Source organism: Chrysemys picta, chromosome 5, assembly GCF_011386835.1.
Source record: "Chrysemys picta bellii isolate R12L10 chromosome 5, ASM1138683v2, whole genome shotgun sequence".
Classification (NCBI taxonomy): Eukaryota; Metazoa; Chordata; order Testudines; family Emydidae; genus Chrysemys; species Chrysemys picta.
The window spans coordinates 113,859,313-113,877,812 of NC_088795.1; the positions used below are offsets into that span (position 1 = coordinate 113,859,313).

The 18,500-nt window shown below is 41.5% G+C and overlaps 1 protein-coding gene across 8 annotated transcripts in view; it reads right to left on the bottom strand.

Annotated features, from left to right (window-relative positions):
• The window catches only part of CC2D2A (coiled-coil and C2 domain containing 2A), a 124,035-nt gene that overhangs the window by 85,933 nt on the left and 19,602 nt on the right, over window positions 1-18,500 (bottom strand). For all 8 annotated transcript variants that reach the window (XM_065597052.1, XM_065597050.1, XM_065597051.1 and 5 more), the window contains 6 exons: window positions 12,614-12,702; window positions 10,593-10,694; window positions 6,756-6,857; window positions 5,552-5,740; window positions 4,246-4,402; window positions 1,801-1,937 (listed from right to left, as the gene is read on the bottom strand). In XM_065597052.1, coding sequence (XP_065453124.1) covers window positions 1,801-1,937; window positions 4,246-4,402; window positions 5,552-5,740; window positions 6,756-6,857; window positions 10,593-10,694; window positions 12,614-12,702 — 776 coding nt within the window. The remainder of the gene's footprint in view (window positions 1-1,800; window positions 1,938-4,245; window positions 4,403-5,551; window positions 5,741-6,755; window positions 6,858-10,592; window positions 10,695-12,613; window positions 12,703-18,500) is intronic.

An 18,500-nucleotide genomic window follows, 5' to 3' on the forward strand; every position in this document is an offset into this window, starting at 1 on the left:
CAGGAACAGGGAATTAAAATCAAGAAAGGTGATTTCACGGAGGAAGGGGAAGCAAATGAATACAGAACAAATCTATTTTTTACATCTTAAGCTGGCAGCCGACGGTGCAGCATGAGTGATAGCCTCTCCAGTATGATGACGACGGTTACCAGTCATAATATACCATCGTCTGCCAAAAGGCAAGGGGCTGCTGCTGTATAGCAATGCAGCCCCACGTCTGCCAGCCCCACGTCCGCCAGCACCCAGCATCGCCCTCGGCCTCTTCTGGGTGCTTAGCAGACAATACTGGGCAATTGGCAGAAAATAGTATATTACGACTGGTAGCCATCATCATCGAAACAGTAGCATGTCTGCCCAGGTGGCCATGATTGACAGCCACTCCAGTACGACGATGATGGATACCAGTCATAATATACCATCTCCTGGCAAGGGGCTGGTGCAATGCAGCCCTATGGCTGCCAGCCCCACGGCTATTACTCATGCTACACCGTCTACCGCCAAAAGGCAGTTAGCAGCTGCTGCTGTGTAGCAATGCAGTCCCACGTCTGCCGGCACCCAGAGGACATATGGTGACGGTGAGCTCAGCTGAGCTGAGCGGGCTCCATGCTTGCCGTGGTATGTTGTCTGCACAGGTAACCCAGGTAAAAAGGCGCGAATCTATTGTCTGCCGTTGCTGTGACGAGGGGGGAGGGGCCTGACGACATGTACCCAGAACCGCCCGCGACACTGTTTTGCATCATCCGGGCATTGGGATCTCAACCCAGAATTCAAAGAAAAGGCGCGAAAGTAGTATCTGACGGACTAGGGGAAGGAGGGAGGGCGGGCCAAGTGACGACATGGCGTACAGGTACAGGGAATTAAAATCAAGAACGGTGGCTGTGCATCAGGGAGAAACACAAACAACTGTCACACAGAATGGTCCCCCCAAAGATTAAACTAAAAACCCTGGGTTTAGCAGGCCGTTGATTTGACGGAGGGAGGGGGAAGCAAATGAATACAGAGCAAATCTATTTTTTACATCTTAAGACGACGGTGCAGCGTGACTGATAGCCCTCGGCATCTTTCTGGGTGCTTGGCAGTTACTGTATGACGCGACACTGTTTTTGCATCATCCGGGCATTGGGATCTCAACCCAGAATTCCAAGGGGCGGCGGAGACTGCGGGAACTGTGGGATAGCTGTGGGATAGCTACCCATAGTGCAATGCTCCGGAAGTCGACGCTAGCCTCGTACTGTGGACGCGGTCCGCCGACTAGAGCACCTAGAGCATTTTATGTGGGGACACACACAATCGGCTGTATACAACCGGTTTCAATAAAACCGGCTTCTATAAATTCGAACTAATTTCGTAGTGTAGACATACCCTAAGTTTCAGTCCAATGCTCCATTTGATAGGCCACATTGCCTAACAATACCTTCTTAAGATAATTTTGGATTTAACCTGTTATTGCACTAATACCCGCAGAACATTGCCAGAAACAAAGAAAACACATTTTTGTTCTCTGTTGAAAGATACAGTTTTGGTAGGAGGTACCTGGCCTGAAGCACTCCGTTGTTGCCAATTCTCCCCAAAATGCTTACTTTCTAATAAAAACCTTCCAAAATTCTGATACTGCTCTCAGACAGTTTTTTTAAATATATGTGGCCCATATGCTAACCTGATTATTCATGCTTCACCTGAAGGGTAACAAAATAAAAAATGAATAAACATCATAAGGAAAGGGTCTGAATTTTGAACACTCCTGTTTGTGACATAAAAAGAACCTAAACAGACACAAGTAATAATGTAGTGGTGACTTACCTGCTCCTGTCTCAATATTCTGTTCTCTAGAATGTTTTGATTAGATAGTGACACAATGGGCCTTTCTCCTGTGTAAAGACCCTCATCTTCTAGGTACCTCGGCTGCATGTTTTCAGGCACCTTCTGAGACATAGGCACTAAAGAGCAATCAAATATTCAAATATGTAAGATATTTTATAACTGGAGATATAATTTATCAGCTTTCTAAGGATCTATACTGCTTTTTAAAAACTACATTGATATTTTGCTGCTGCAAAGGGAATACCCTAAAAATGCTGTCTGTGAAATTTGCCTGATGGCAATAACTAATATTGTACATAACCAAAGCAGCTCTTATTCCATAATAAGGACAAATCTATAATATAAATTTATAACAACATTCTACTGGTGATAGTGTTTTGACGTTGTTTGTACATTTTTGGGCATAGCCTGCATTATTTCCCAGTATAGCTGATTCATGCACTCTGGGGCACGAACTCAAAACTTTCTAGATAGCAGCACCCACTGGGGCTGTACACCCACACTAACTACGTCCTCACTCCTCACCTTTCTATACAATCGGGTATATATATCGGGGTGTATATAAGGAGCACAGGTCTAATTATCAGTCTGTTTTTGCCACTAAATCAAGAATATAGTCGCCAACACTGAGGCAATTGAAAGCTGAAGCTGTCTGACGCAAAGCACCCAGAACTGAGAACTCAAGAATACCAACATCAAAGATGTTGACATTGAGAAAGATCCAGATACCAATGCTAGCACATACTGGTAATGGGTTTGAGAAGAGTTGAGAGACTGATGGCTCTATTTCTTCTTCCTCCTCCTTCACAGAAAGAGGCTGGGAAGCAAAAGCTTTTGAGGACTTAGCAGACCCAGTGAGTGGACTTGGCAATGGCTCCTGCCTCAACGCTGGATTTTGGGAAACGTGACCACTAAGTTAGCGAGCTCCTAAGGTTGCTTAGTGTGACTCTCAGCAAGTCTAAGGTGGAAAACTATTGAAGACAGTTGGCAGTTTTTCAAAGAGACATTATTAAGGGCACAAGAGCAAACTATCCCACTGCGTAGGAAAGATGGGAAGTATGGCAAGAGACCACCCTGGCTTAACCAGAAGATCTTTAATTATCTGAAACTCAAAAAAGAGGCCTACAAAAAGTGGAAACTAGGTCAAAATACAAAGGATGAATATAAACAAATAGCACAAATATGAAGGGACGAAATTAGAAAGGCCAAGGCACAAAATGAGATTAAACTAGCTAAGACATGAAGGGTAAAAAGAAAACATTGTATACCTACATTAGAAGCAAGAGGAAGACCAGGGACAGAGTAGGCCAGTTACTCAATGAAAGGGGGAAAACAATAACAGAAAATGTAGAAATGACAGACGTGTTAAATGATGTTTTTGTTTCAGTTTCAGTAAATGCCAGTGAAAATGAGGTAGAATCAGAGGCTAAAGTAGGGAAAGAAAAAGTTAAAAATTACTTAGACAAGTTAGATGTTTCAAGTCACCAGGGCCTGATTAAATGCATCCTAGAATAATCAAGGAACTTACTGAAGACTTAGGCATGGGAATTAGGAGTGCGGGTGGTGCTGCAGCACCCCCGGGGTTCAGGCTGCTGGCCTCATGCCTGGGGTCAGGTCGGCGGGGTTGGTGGTAAGGAGGCTGGCTTTCAGCACCCCCCTATTAAAAATGTTCCAGCGCCACTGACTGAAGAGCTATCTGAGCCATTACTGATTATCTTTGAAAAGTCATGGAAGATGGGAGAGATTTCAGAGGACTAAAAAAGGGCAAATATAGTGCCCAACTATAAAAAGGGAAATAAGGACAACCTGGGGAATTACAGACGGGTCAGCTTAACTTCAGCACCTGGAAAGATAATGGAACAAATAATAAAGCAAGCAATTTGCAGACACCTGGAAGATAATAAGTTGAGAAATAAGAGTCAGCATGGATTTGTCAAGAACAAATCATGTCAAACCAACCTAAGAGCTTTCTTTGACAGGCAGGATAGGACAAGAAGCGATGGGCTTAAATTGCAGCAAGGGAGGTTTAGGTTGGACATTAGGAAAAACTTCCTGTCAGGGTAGTTAAACACTGGAATAAACTGCCTATCGAGGTTGTGGAATCTCCATCATTGGAAATTTTTAAGAGCAGGTTTGACAAACACCGGTCAGGAATTGTGTAGATAATACTTAGTCCTGCCATGAGTGCAGGGGACTGGACTACGTGAACTCTTGAAATCCTTTCCAGTCCTCTGATTCTATGAAAGTCTAATATATGAGACAATTTAGTTAGGTCTCTGTGCTTCAAGACTCTCCCTCAGGCACAGATTCCTCTGGCTGTACCTACAGTACCACAGAGATCCTCAGATAACAGGTGCTATTGGAGGTTAGAGTATGTTATATTACAGTTAAATTAAACAACAATAGAAAAGATGCATATCATACCTGTTAGGATGCTTGGAGTGAACAAAATTTCTCTTTCCTTCTGTAGTCGCTCAGAATAGCTTCTGTAATCTGCAGGTTTTACTACTAGAAAATCACGAGCCATTTGATCTATAATGAATAAATCTTCTCTATCATTAACAAGGCAGTCCTCTTCATCCTATATTTTATATGTAAAAATGTATTAGTTCTTTTATTTAGTATGAAATTCTGGTCTGGAAGACATCAATCTCACAATTTTGCATGCAAACAGAAAAATGGGTTTTATTTAAATTATGCTGTACAGTACATCCTTGCTATAACGAACCCCTCAGGATCCAAGCCATTTATTCTTTATAGCCAGGGGTTCGTTATAGCAAAAGAGAACCACCGTGGGGGATGCGGGGGCAACAGCTCCTCCAGCCCTGGGGCTGTGACGGGGGCTGGAGCTGTCAGCCCCTGCCACAGCAGCAGGGCTCAAGGTGAGATCCAGGGACCGGGTTCATTATATTCAAAGGTTCATTATTATGAAAGGCATTATAGCGAGGCTGTACTGTATTTGGTCAAGCTAGTTATTTACATTCATACACTGGAATAATCAAAATCAATATCATCACAGTTTACTCAAGATGTTAGCAAGTTACTATATATTAGAGTATTGGAAATAGAAACTCCATTTCATTTTAACAAAATGTACAGTTTACTAATATGTTAAATGGGACAGATTCTACCACCCTTACTGACATTGAGTATGTAGTACACTAGTCTGCCAGTAATCCCTTTGGAATGAATGGGACAATTTGTGGAGGAAGATACTGCTCAATGTGAGAAAGGGTGGAAGAATCAGACCTGTAGTTACCATCTTGGATTATCAACTATAATCACTTTTCCTTTATGTCTTGTCATCCTAATTTCATATTGTTTTGAAAAAGTAGCCTGTCATAATTTTTTTTTCAGTCTCTTTAATAAACATGCAATATTAGCCTCAGGTGAAATTGACACCTACTGATACAATGTCTACTGATTTGTTCAGTTTACTATGAAACTCTATTTTTTCATATATGGCTATGCAGCCTTACAAGGCTTCTGCATCAAGAGTGTCAATTATTTGTTATGTAGTTTTTAAGCAAGAAGTACTTCACTACTAAAGAAAAAGCACTAACTGCAAAGAAATCAACTTCTACCTCATCTCAGTGTTTTGAAAATGTAATCCCCACGTTTTGTTTTTAAAATAAATTATAAAATAAGTCAGTTTTTATTAAATAGATAAGCAAAAGTTAGCATAAAAAGTCTGAATAAAAATATGAAAAAGTGTGTCTATGATTTGTACCATTTCATCCTCTGTTTGTTCTTGCTGATGGCTTACTATAGATTCCTGTTCTTCCCCTTCCTCTTCCTCCTGATTTGATTCACTCTTTTTTTTGCTCTTAGTTTCATCCTTTATATTGTCTGGTTCAGGACCAAAATTGAAAGTAAAAAAATTATATGCTTCTTCAGCAGAAGGAAAATCAGTCTGGACCTAAGGAGAGAAGGTATCATTTATTTAAGATCATGTTTGCAATATTTTTAATACAAGTAAAACAGCTAAAACTATCCTTTCATGAGTAACAGCAATAATGTTTATGAATCATTTAAAAATATATCACACAAACACCAAAACATTGAAATCAAGCATCTGTTAAACAGTTTATATATCAAACTCTTTTCCACTAATATCTCTACTACTTAATAAAACATTTATAGTAAGATTTTTAAATATCAACTGCTTCAGTTTTTACTTGCTCATCTTTTAAATACAAACATACTTGGGAAATGATCAGAGACTAGGATTATGCTGTGAGAGATATTTTGCACACAGAAATCACAGGCAGGAACAATGCCCTCTGAGGGAGTTTAGAGGAGCACAATGAGAAATGACTTCTACATCTCCCATGCTGAAGGCCCCAGACTCTGCCAGACAGTACTGAGGGGGTAGGGTGGAAAGACATTGTCCAGTCCTGCCTCATGTAGCACAGCTGGCAGTGATATGATGCCACCTGTGCCTGAACTCAAGAAGCACAAGTTGTGGGACTCTCCTGCCCCTGCACACAGAGTCAAAATCTGTCCCTAATAGGCAGAACTAATCTTTAAAATGTATACCCAGTGACCCAATTAACAGCAGTATTTACACACATGTAATATGTAGGAGTATTGTTGTGGCTGTCAATCAATGAGAGAAATGTCTAACAAGAAGTGAGAGCTCCTATGGGCCCCGGTCCCTGGGCCTACATTGTTCTGATTTCACAATTCATGTTTTCTTTTATCAGAGATTTTTGTGGCTATTTTTAATATTTGTTGGCAGAGTTGCTATGGGTATTTATGAAGATGATCATATTTTAATTATTACGTTCCTAAGCACCCTGACAACGGGGAGGGCATTTTTCAAATTAAGATCCCAATCCTGCCAGCTGCTCCACCCAGTGAAAATCCTGCAGCCATACCAAGCCCCACTGAGGTAAGTAAAGGTTACTGTAATTAAGGAAAATGATTCTTACATGTGACTTTTGCTTGAGTTTTTTGACAGAATCACAAAACTTGACTCTAGAAGACATCTGGGATTCATCCTCTTGCATGTGTCTTGACTCATCTTCATCAGACTGCAGAAAAAAAATCTTTAAAGTTATCATACAAGTTATTTACAGACACATCAAAATGAAGGTGGTGAGTAGTTGAGTATACAGATTTACTGTTGCATGTTCACAGTGTAATTTTATTCTGATCAAATATTTATTAGAAAGTGGGTGCATTTGCTAGTTAGTTACAGTTAACTCTTTTCTCTTCTAAAGCAAAACAAAACTAATTAAACCATTTAATGAAATTTGTCTGATCCTGATTATGAAAGGAGGGACAGAAACAACATTTTTTGAAACCGGAAGTGGATACTACATTCACCTACCAGCACGACCTACTGTTATTCCTATATATGATGTACACTGGAATTATTGCATCCACCGATTATCCTCATTTCACTAAGTTTCCATGATGTCTATTATATCAATATCCTCATTTAATGCCAGGCTCTCTAGTTCATCCATCTTAGTGTCTAAATTTCTAACATTTGTATATAAGCCCTTGAACATTTTGTCAATATAGTAACTTAATGTTGTAGTTATGTTCCTGAAAAGTGCGACTTTAAGCGAAACGATGTTAAGCGAATCCAATTTCCCCATAAGAATTAATGTAAATAGGGGGGGTTAGGTTCCAGGGAAATTGTTTTTACCAGACAAAAGACTATATTATATATATATATATATATATAATATATATATATATATATATACACACACACACACACACACACACACACACACACACACAGTACAAGTTTTAAAACAAACAATTTAATACTGGTACACAGCGATGATGATTGTGAAATTTGGTTGAGGTGGTGAAGTCAGAGGGTAGGATATTTCGCAGGGAATGCCTTACTGCTAAATGATGAACTAGCAATCAGCAGAGCCCTCAAGGGTTAACCCATTGTTGTTAATGTAGCCTCACACTCTACAAGGCAGCACGAATGGAGGGAGGGGAGACAGCATAGCAGAACGAGACAGAGACACATACCCTGTGTGTGTGTGAGAGAGAGATGCACAAGGCCCCTTTAAGTATGCTGACCCCACTCTAAGTACACTAACTTTTTAAGTAGATCAGCAAGTTGAGACAGAAGCTGCTGCCAGGAAGCTCCCTCCGGCCTGAGCCCTGTCGTGTCCGTCCCCCCTCTCCCTGCTCTATGGAGATGGGGTAAGCGGGGGGCAGGAGCAGGGGGGAGGGGGACACCCTGACATTAGCCCCCCCCTTCTCCCTTGCACAGCAAGCAGGAGGCTCCGGGGAGCAGCTCCAAGGCAGAGGGCAGGAGCAGCACATGGCAGTGGGGGGAGGGACAGCTGAACTGCTGGCAATTGCTAGCCTGCTGGGCGGCTGCCGCACAGGGAACTTAAGGGAACGGGAAGCTTATGGGGGGGAGCCAGTCCACCCTGGTTCCAAGCCCCCACCAGCTAGCTCCAACGGGCTGCTTTTCCTGCAAGCAGTGGACAAAGCAGGCAGCTGCCAAATGATGTTATAAGGGAGCATTGCGCAACTTTAAACTAGCATATTTTCTAATTGATCAGCAACATAACAACGAAACACCGTTAACCGGGACGACTTTAAGTGAAGAGTTACTGTATTCAGTTGTTTGCCTTTATGTGTAACATTTAAATGGAACTCTCATGTTCGACTGTCCCCATTTGCTCCTACTTGTACTTTACCAACTTCCTATTCTCTTTACTAACATATAAATTTCCCCCTTTAATAAATTCATCCCTAAGAGATGTCTCCATCTGAACCTTGTACTCCTTTGCATCCATAAACTTTTCCCCAGCCTTTAGTTTAAAAAATCCTTTACAACCTTTTTCATTTTACAAGCCAGCTGTCTGTTTCCCTTTTGGTTTAGGTGGAGCTTATCCTTCCTGTATAAGCTCTTCCTTTCCCAAAAGGTTCCCTAGTTCATAATAGCTCAAAACCCTCCTCCCTACACCATTGTCTTATCCACACATTGAGACCCTGCGATTCTGCCTGGTTTCCTGGCCCAGCAGGTGGAACTAGAAGCATATCAGACAATGCTACCATGGAGAGGTCCTGGACTTTAATCTCTTACCTAGCAGGTTAAATTTGGCTTGCAGGATCACTCTCCTACCTTTGCCTACATCATTGGTACCTACATATGCCACACCCACTGGCTCCTCCCCAGCACTGCATATCCGTCTGTCTTATGAGATCCACAGCCATTGCAGGAGGCAATTTATTATGAAGTTCTCCCAATCATTACAATCCCAACTATCTATGTTTCTTATAATCTAATCCCCCATTATTATTACCTTCTTCTTCCTAGTAACTTGGATTCCCTCCCCAGAAGGGGTATCCTCACTGTGAGAGGATACAATGACACCATCTGCAAGGAGGGTCCCAACTATGGGTTGTTTCCCACCACTCCAGCTTGATTTTCCTCTTCCCCAAGACTTTCATCTTCCCTTATAGCATGGAGGCATGTCAGACTCAAGGGTGAGACCTATCTATGGTGTCTGTGAAACTCTTCTCTGTGTACCTCTGTCTCCCTTAGTTCCTCCAGTTCTCCCACTCTGGTCTCAAGAGCCAATACTGTGTCTCTAAGGGCCGTGAGTTGCTTGCACCGTATGGACACCTGCCCAAAAGACAGGTAATCGTATATGCTGCACTCAGTGCAATAAACTAGATCGCTCTCACTCTGATGCTGGACTACTGCCTGCATTACTTTTAGTCTGCAGGGGTTTTTTTTGGTTGGTTGGTATTTTTGTGGGGGGAGGTGGGGGTGTTAGTGGTCTAAGTTCAGAGTATATTTGTTAAGTGTATCTGCCTCTCAAACGCCTCAAAATTCCCCTGTTTGCTAGCTCCTCCAGTAGTTTAGGACCTGATTTTTAAAATCTCAGTTCACCCTGAGTTAACCCCACCCACTTGTCAAGTGATTCTAAAGCAGTTAGGGACCAAAGGACAGCAGGCTAGAGCCTCATTATCTAGCCTACCCTAGCATGTCAGTAGGCTCAGCACGCAGCCCCCACAATACACCACACTGTAATATTTAATCAAGCAAGAACATGGCAAGCAAGCAACCGAACAGACAAACTCACCTTGAGGATCATGTAGTCTCTCCTCCCTCACCTGGAGAACTGCCTCCCAAAACTCCCAATTGCTGCTCTTGCTTGCTAGCTAGCTCCCCTGGTGGCTTTGGAATGGACTTTTTAAACCCTGTTTTCCCTTAGTGAGCCCTGCCCCCTTATCAACCTAAAGGGGTTAGGAATCAAAGGATGCAAAATATTAACAAAGAAATACGTCTAAAAAGTGAGAGTTCTTTAGCTGTTATAGCTTTGTACCTTTATATAAAGCTATAGCTTTATCTGTGTAACCTCTAACAGAAATAAAATATAAAAGCACACTATTTACAGATAAAATACTCTTTTTGGTTCAAGTATAGCAATTATGTATCTTAAAACATGGTAAATAACAGGAGCACAGAACTTGGAAAGGCTAATCTCTAGGTAACAGAAGCCTCACTTGAAGTCTATGCTATAATAAGAGGAAATTTAATACTGTATGTATAGCATGTACATGAAATGCATTAATTGGAAAGGCTCCTGTTAACTAGCTAATTCTTGAAAAATCCCAGATATCCGTCTTTCTACCTAGCAGACAATATAAAAAAGAGCAATAAAAATGATCTTACACAATGGCTTTCAAACAAATGACAGTTTTATTACCTTCACTTTCTTGTTAAAATGACAGCATATGGAGCATGCACACATACACATTTTATTTCTCACCTCTTTATCCCATCTGGTTTCTGACTCTCTCTGCCTGAGGCTTTTTAAGTGCCTTGGTCTTGGACTTGGACCTTCTTGCAGTAAAGCACTTTCTGCTTTAGACTAAGAAAAAACAAAAAGAAATTTTGCAATTAATTTTGCAATTAATTGCACTGTTAAACAATAATAGAACAACATTTATTTAAATATTTTTGGATGTTTTCTACATTTTCATATATATTGATTTCAATTACAACACAGAATACAAAGTGTATAGTGCTCACTTTAAAAAAACAAAAGAAATAGTATTTTTCAATTCACCTAATACAAGTACTGTAGTGCAATCTCTTTATCATGAAAGTTGAACTTGTAAATGTAGAATTATGTACAAAAAAAGACTGCATTCAAAAATAAAACAACGTAAAATTTTAGAGCCTGCAAGTCCACTCAGTCCTACTTCTTGTTCAGCCAATCGCTCAGACAAGCAAGTTTGTTTACATTTTCAGGAGATAATGCTGCCCACTTCTTGCTTACAATGTCATCTGAAAGTGAGAACAGATGTTCTCATGGCACTGTTGTAGCCGGCATCGCAAGATATTTACGTGCCGAAAGAGCTAAAGATTCATATGTTCCTTCATGCTTCAACCACCATTCCAGAGGACGAGTCCATGCTGATGACGGGTTCTGCTGGATAACAATCCAGAGCAGGGCGGACTGATGCATGTTCATTTTCATCACCTGAGTCAGATGTCACCAGCAGAAGGTTGATTTTCTTTTTTGGTGGTTTGGGTTCTGTAGTTTCCGCATCGGAGTGTTGCTCTTTTAAGATTTCTGAAAGCATGCTCCATACCTTGTCCCTCTCAGATATTGGAAGGCACTTCAGATTCTTAAACCTTGGGTCGAGTGCTGTAGCTATCTTTAGAAATCTCACATTGGTACCTTCTTTGCGTTTTGTCAGATCTGCAGTGCAAGTGTTCTTAAAATGAACAACATGTGCTGGGTCATCATCCGAGACTGCTATAACATGAAATATATGGCAGAATGCGGATAAAACAGCAGGGAATATACAATTCTGCCCCAAGGAGTTCAGTCACAAATTTAATTAACACATTATTTTTTTCACAAGCATCATCAGCATGGAAGCATGTCTTCTGGAATGGTGGCCGAAGCATGAAGGGGCATACGAATGTTTAGTATATCTGGCATGTAAATATCTTGCAATGCCAGCTATAAAAGTGCCATGTAAACGCCTGTTCTCACTTTCTGGTGACATTGTAAATAAGAAGAGGGCATTATCTCCTGTAAATGTAAACAAATTTGTTTGTCTTAGCTATTGGCTGAACAAAAAGTAGGAATGAGTGAACTTATAGGCTCTGAAGTTTTACATTGTTTTGTTTTTGAGTGAAGTTATGTAATAAAATCTACATTTGTAAATTGCAGTTTCATGACAAAGAGATTACATTACAGTACAGTACATTTCAGTTGGTATTCTATTGTTTAACAGTGCGATTAAAACCACAATTTTTTTCATAGCAATTAATTTTTTTAATCGCGATTTATTTTTGCGAGTTAACTGCGATTAATCAACAGCCCTACTTACTCCATGTAATATTAATGAAAGATTCTTTTTACTGCATAATCATCTTAAATTATTATAAAAAGCCAGATTCTGCTTCCCTTTATTACACTGTACAGTAATTTTACTCCACAAGTAGCCTCAATGATTTCAACAAGACCCCAGCATGGAAAGTAGTACTTACTCAACATAAAAGTGGCAGGATCTGACTCTCAGTTAAAACGGCAAGGTTTTTCCAAACATTACATTTTTTATATTACAAACAAGAATCAAATTAACTTGTTTAGAAAATAACATAAAAACCAGCTACTGGGAACTAATCTGTACAGATATAAAATATTATATTAACAAGTTACAAAGGCAAATTTAATTCATTAAATTATATGCAGCACAAAACAAGGAAGATAGGATTTATGAAAATGTAATCAATCAAATACAATAAAATCCTTTATAAATGCATTCTCACCCTTGCAGCTTTTAATTTTTCTCTCATCCGTTCCCTAATGGAAAATTCTGCAAAGCTTGTTCTTGAGGTAGAAGGGACAGGAGGCAAGCCTAAAACAGGAAAATCACGAGAAATCTAGAATTTTGGTGACAGAATCTTAAATCATATAAAAGACTTGCTATTCAAAATATTTACAGGATGTGGAAATTTTCAGTTTCCAACAGAAGGACCTCTGACTGAGAAAATATTAAAATACAAACATACTTGATTTTGAGAATGAAAAATAAGTCTTAGTTTTCATGTTTCAAACCTTATAGGCTAGCAGTTGAACTCCTTTAGCCCAGCTAGATTTGCCTTCCAAAATTAAATTAAAATACAATTGATGAGATCTGACCCATCCAGAGTACAATATATCAATATATATTTCTTTCCATTAAATAACAGTTAATTATCTGATGTGCGCTATATTCTGGTGTTCTGAGCTTGCCATTTCTAATATTATATGGTATTATATATAATCAATTGTGATTAAAGGAATAACCCCCATGACAATTCCAAAATAAACATTAAAATAAGATACCCATTGTCTATGTGCTAGTCTTTGTTCAAAGGTATAATATATGGCCCCCAAATGAAGTAAAACCTTATTTTTTTATGTAACACTATCAAAAAAATCTAGTTCCTCACTGTCACAGGGTAGCTGGCCTTTTGAAGGGGTCAGGGGCTCAGCCCACCTCTGACAGACTTCATAAAGGGGAATTAGGCAATTCAGGTTCACCTGGGACTAATTATCTCACTGGGGCAGTTAATTAGGCAGTGAAGCACCTGGGCATGATAAAAGGCAGCTACTCACAGTAGAGGCTAGAGAACAGAAGCTTCCGGTGAGAGGAACCGTCCCCAGAATGAGAGAGATCCCAAAGTGATGGGGCTCACCAGCAAAGGAAACTAAGGAAGAATGCTCCTAAGTGGGAGAGGCTCCAAAAAGGAAGAGCCAGGAGTGCCAAGTCACAGTAGAACCTGTCCCTGGTGGAAGGATTTCACCAGACAGCAAGAGAAGCCCCAGATAAGAGGAATTATATTCTGTCCTAAGGAAGGATCATTGCAGTTTGACCTCTGTGGAGGACATTGACCCAAGTGGAGAAACACTTCCCTAGCTCATGAAAAGAGGCACTGGCTCTAGAAGAGGGTTCCATGTCAAGAGGGCCTTGCGGGTAGCAGACCTAAATGTAAATGGGGCTGATGGACTAAAATTAACTCAGCCCCCTCCCCCTCCAGCTAAAGATGCTGGAGTGAACGCCTATTTGTATAATGTTCCACTTTGGGGTAAAATAAACTAGACCTTTGAAGGTGTACTGTTCAATATACATAAGCCTCACTGGACTTACTGAACCCCACTGGGGAAAACTGAGGCAGAGTCATAATTGCAATGCTACAACAGGCCACCAGGGGCGCTCCAGGGGTGAGGACCACCAGTATACTCATCTTGAGCATTTTAAAACAAATTCAATAGCTGGCAACCATTGTATATGCTAATCACAGTTTTCAGTATTTTCAGACAACACCTTGTTGGCTTCTTCACAGCTTCAAGCCCTTCATGTTGTGTCATTTTCCTTATTTGCACTGGAGCAGAATATGTTCAACATTAAGGTCCAGATCCTGCAGACACCTGCACTCATGCTAGTACCACGGATGTCAGTTCGTAGATTATATAAGGCCACAAAAGACCATGTGATCATCTAGTCCAATGGTTCTCAACCCATAGACCACAGGCTGCTTGCGGCCCAGTCATCACACAGCTGTCGTCTATGTGACAGCCCCAGGGCCATACAGGTAGTATATATAATGTGTGGACGCAGCCCACATAACACGTGGAGAGCTGCGTATGCGGCCCACAATGATAAATAACTTTAGAACCACTGATCTACTCTGACCTGTATGACATAGGCCAGGGTGGGGCACCTTTTTTCTATCAGGGGCCACTGACCCACAGAAAAAATCAGTTGCGGGCCACACAGCCCCACAGCAGGGGCGTGGAGGCTTGGGAATTCCCCTAGGCTTTGGGGTGGGGCCAGAAATGAGGGGTTCAGGATGTGGGAGGGGGCTCCATAGTGGGGCAGGGGATTGGGGTGTGGGAGGTGGTGAGGGTTCCGGCTGGGGGTGCAGGCTCGGGGGTGGGGCTGGGGATGAGCGGGTTGGGATGCAGGAGGAGGCTCCAGATTGGAGCCAAGGGGTTTAGAGTGCAGGAGCGGGCTCAGAGCTGGGGCAGAGGGTTGGGGTGCAGGAGAAGGTGCAGGCTTTGGGAGTTTGGGTGTGGGAGGAGGCTCAGGGTTAGGGCTGGGTTGCGGGTGGGGCTGCGGGGTCTGGGAGGGAGTTAGGGTGCGGGAGGGGATTCCGACCTGGGACAGGGAGTTCAAGGTGCAGGCTCTGGCTGGGCGACGCTTACCTCAGGCAATTCCAGGTCGGCCGTACAGGGGGGCTAAGGCAGACTCTCTGCCTGCCCTGGCTCCGTGCTGCTCCCAGAAGCGGTCGCCATGTCCGACCCCAAGGCGGAGGGGCCAGAGGGCTCTGTGCAATGCATGCTGCCCACAGGCACCACTCCCGCAGCTCCCATTGGCCACGGTTCACAGCCAATGGGCGCTGCAGAGCCAGCACTGGGGGTGTGGGCAGCGCGTGGAGCTTCCCTGATTGCCCCTGCTCTTAGGGGCCACAGGGACATGCCGGTCGTTTCCAGGAGCTGACTGGACTTTTAACAGCCTGGCAACCTGAGCTTACTTTCCGCAGTGGGCCGGATCCTGACCACGGGCTGTAAGTTACCCACTGTTGACATAGGCCATAGCACTTCCATGGCATAAACACATGAAAAACTGTTTCAGGATAGGGGCCTAAAAATTCAGAATATATTTCAAGTTCAGGTCTGGTCAGAACAGAGAAAATGCCATCTTTTTACTTGACAGATCTGATTCCTTTGTGTACTTAGTCATGTTTGCTTTAGTGGCAAATTAGTTTCTATCACAGTATTTTTAACTCTTAGCACCATAGAGCCTGTATTACTATGAGAGGAAGATAGATTCTACTCTGGCTCATGCATCACCAAAAGAATAGTTAACTAAATTCTAATTTTCAAGGACATATTCTGCACTCAATTAGACTTGTGCAGTCCCATTGAAATCAATGGAGTTTCAGAGGTGAAAATGAGGGCACAGCTTGATCTAGAGCATCTTTAGTACTGGTGATGCATAAGTCACTGAACCAGAAAGAACACAGTTTGACTTTTAGATTGCAAGATGAGTTTACATGGCTAGAAGTTAGAAAAACACAGTTTACTTTTAAAGTGAGCAAATTTTCTCTGAAAGCAACAGAAACAATAAATAAGTAACCACATGTATGTGTAATTGGCATAAATGGCATGAAGCAGTGCTTCCTTAGCAAAAGTCTCAAAGAGAGATACCAGACTAGGAAAGCAAAGTCAACGGGGCACATGGGAATATGAATTTCAAATTATCCAATGATGGTAAAATCATCTTTAAAATTATTACGTTTACTTTTCCATTAGAGAAATTCTGTGATTTGCAAGAGTTTGATCATTAATCAAAAGGGCACTAAAGTGAAGTTCTAAAAACAATTATCTTTCATATAGATGTAAAGTCTATGAATACTACAGGTCCCAGAAAGAAATGCTGAATTCTGATTGGAGTGAAAGGCTGTTCAGTAAGAGATAATTTCTGGGACACATTCAATGGGGCCAGGATTTCACCCTTAGTCCTCCAGGAAGCACCTCCATTTTAAAGTTCTGGGGAGCTCCACAGGGTGCTACTCCATATTAAAGATAAGGGTATCTAATCTTTTTGGTTTTACACAAACCATCATATGGAAAGTGTAGTTCCTCTACTTAGTGGGGAAGGAGAGCTAATAACTGATGATATCAAGAAAGCTGAAGTACTTAATGACTGTTTTGCTTCAGTCTTCACTAAAAAGGTTAATGATGACCAGATACTCAACACAATTAACATTAACAACCAGGGGGAAGATATGCAATCCAAAATAGGGAAAGAATATCTTAAATAATATTTAGGTAAGTTAGATGTTTTCAAGTCAGCAGGGACTGATGAAATTCATGCTAGGGTACTTAAGGAACTAACTGAAGCAATCTCAGAGCGTTAGCAATTATCTTTGAGAATTCCTGGAGGACAGGAAAGGTCCCAGAAGGCTGAATAAGAGCAAGCATAGTACCTATATTTAAAAAGGGGAACAAGGAGAACCCTGTTAATTATTGACCAGTCGGCCTAATTTCAATACCTAGAAAGACACTGGAGCAAATTATTAAGCAATCAATTTGAAAGCACCTGGAGGATAATAGGGTTCTAAGGAATGATCAGCTTGGATTTGTCAAGTCAAGAAGAAATCATGCCACACCAACTTAATTTACTTCTTTTATAGGATTACTGACCTAGTTGATGGGGGGAAGCAATAGACAAGATATACCTTGATTTTAATAAGGCTTTTGACACAGTTCCACATGACATTCTCATAAGCAAACTAAGGAAATATGGTCTAGATGAAAGTACTGTAAGGTAGGTGTGACAGAATACATCCCTGTAGCCATACCCTAAACACTATTGTAATAATTTTTGTGCAAAATATTCCTTGTAAAGTATCATTTGAAAACTCATAATTTGCTGGTCAGTACTGTCCTCATAAAATATGTGGCAATATTGAAAAGATTTCTCTGTATGATGTTATTAACACATATCCTAAACCCCACAGACCTGCCCAAACTGAGGTTGGCAAACAAGTCTGTCCTAAACAAAGGGACGTGCACTTTGCTTAAGCAGTAAACAGTCATCGAGCAGGAAGGGAAACAAAGAAAGCCCGAACAGGTGAGAAAAAGCCAGTGGGGAACATTGTTCCACATAGACTCTTTGTCTCCTAGTGCCCAGCTGGAAATGTTTTGTAAGAGAGGGTCTGAAACAATAAAAAGGAGGGACAAACACCTCAAGGCTCCCCTCTCTCTCTGCCTATCGCATTCACTGCACCTGAAATGACAAAGGAAGCATATGTTGGACACTGGAGGAGGGGGGTCCTGACCTACAGGGTTTGGTCAGTAAGACTGTTGAAAGCATGTAGTGAGAAAATTTGCTTGAATCTAACACCATTTAAATTAGGGATTAGTAAACATCGTATCTTTATTTTTCTTGTAACCATTTCTGACTTTTATGCCTTGTTACTTATACTCACTTAAAAACTCTCATTTTTACTGTTTTATCTAATCCAGTGTGTTCAAGTTGAAGTGTCTGGGTAACTATTTGGGGTTACAAGTTATGTCATATTATTCCCTTAATGGAATAACTGACCCAGGAGATTTGTACTGTCCAGGAGAGGGCCGGGCAGTACAGGACTTATGTTTCTAGGGGAAAATCTGAGACTAGGGGTGTGTTGGGGTCACCCACCCACATAGCCAAGGCTGGTGAGAGCCAGAGTGTAACCCAAGTGTGGCTGGCAGGCTGCAGTTACATACAGACATTCAGAGTGTGACCTGTATGCTGAAAGGCTGTCTGTGAGTGGTCCAGGTGGGAGTTACTTCAGCAAGGTGCTGTAAGGCACCCAAGGTTGCACGGCAGGGTTGACACAGCTGTTCATTGTTTGGATTGTACCTGGTATGTCACAGTGGGTGCACAACTAGTTGAAAGACCACACTCAAAGAGTAGTTATCAATGGTTTGCTGTCAATTTGGGAGGGCGTATCTAGTGGAGTTCTGCAGGGCTCGTCCTGGGTCCAGTATTATTCAATATGCTCATTAATGACTTGGATAATGGAGTAAAGAATATGCTTATAAAATCTGGAGATGACACCAACTGGGAGGGGTTGCAAGCATTTCAGAGGACAGGTTTAAAATTCAAAATGACCTTGA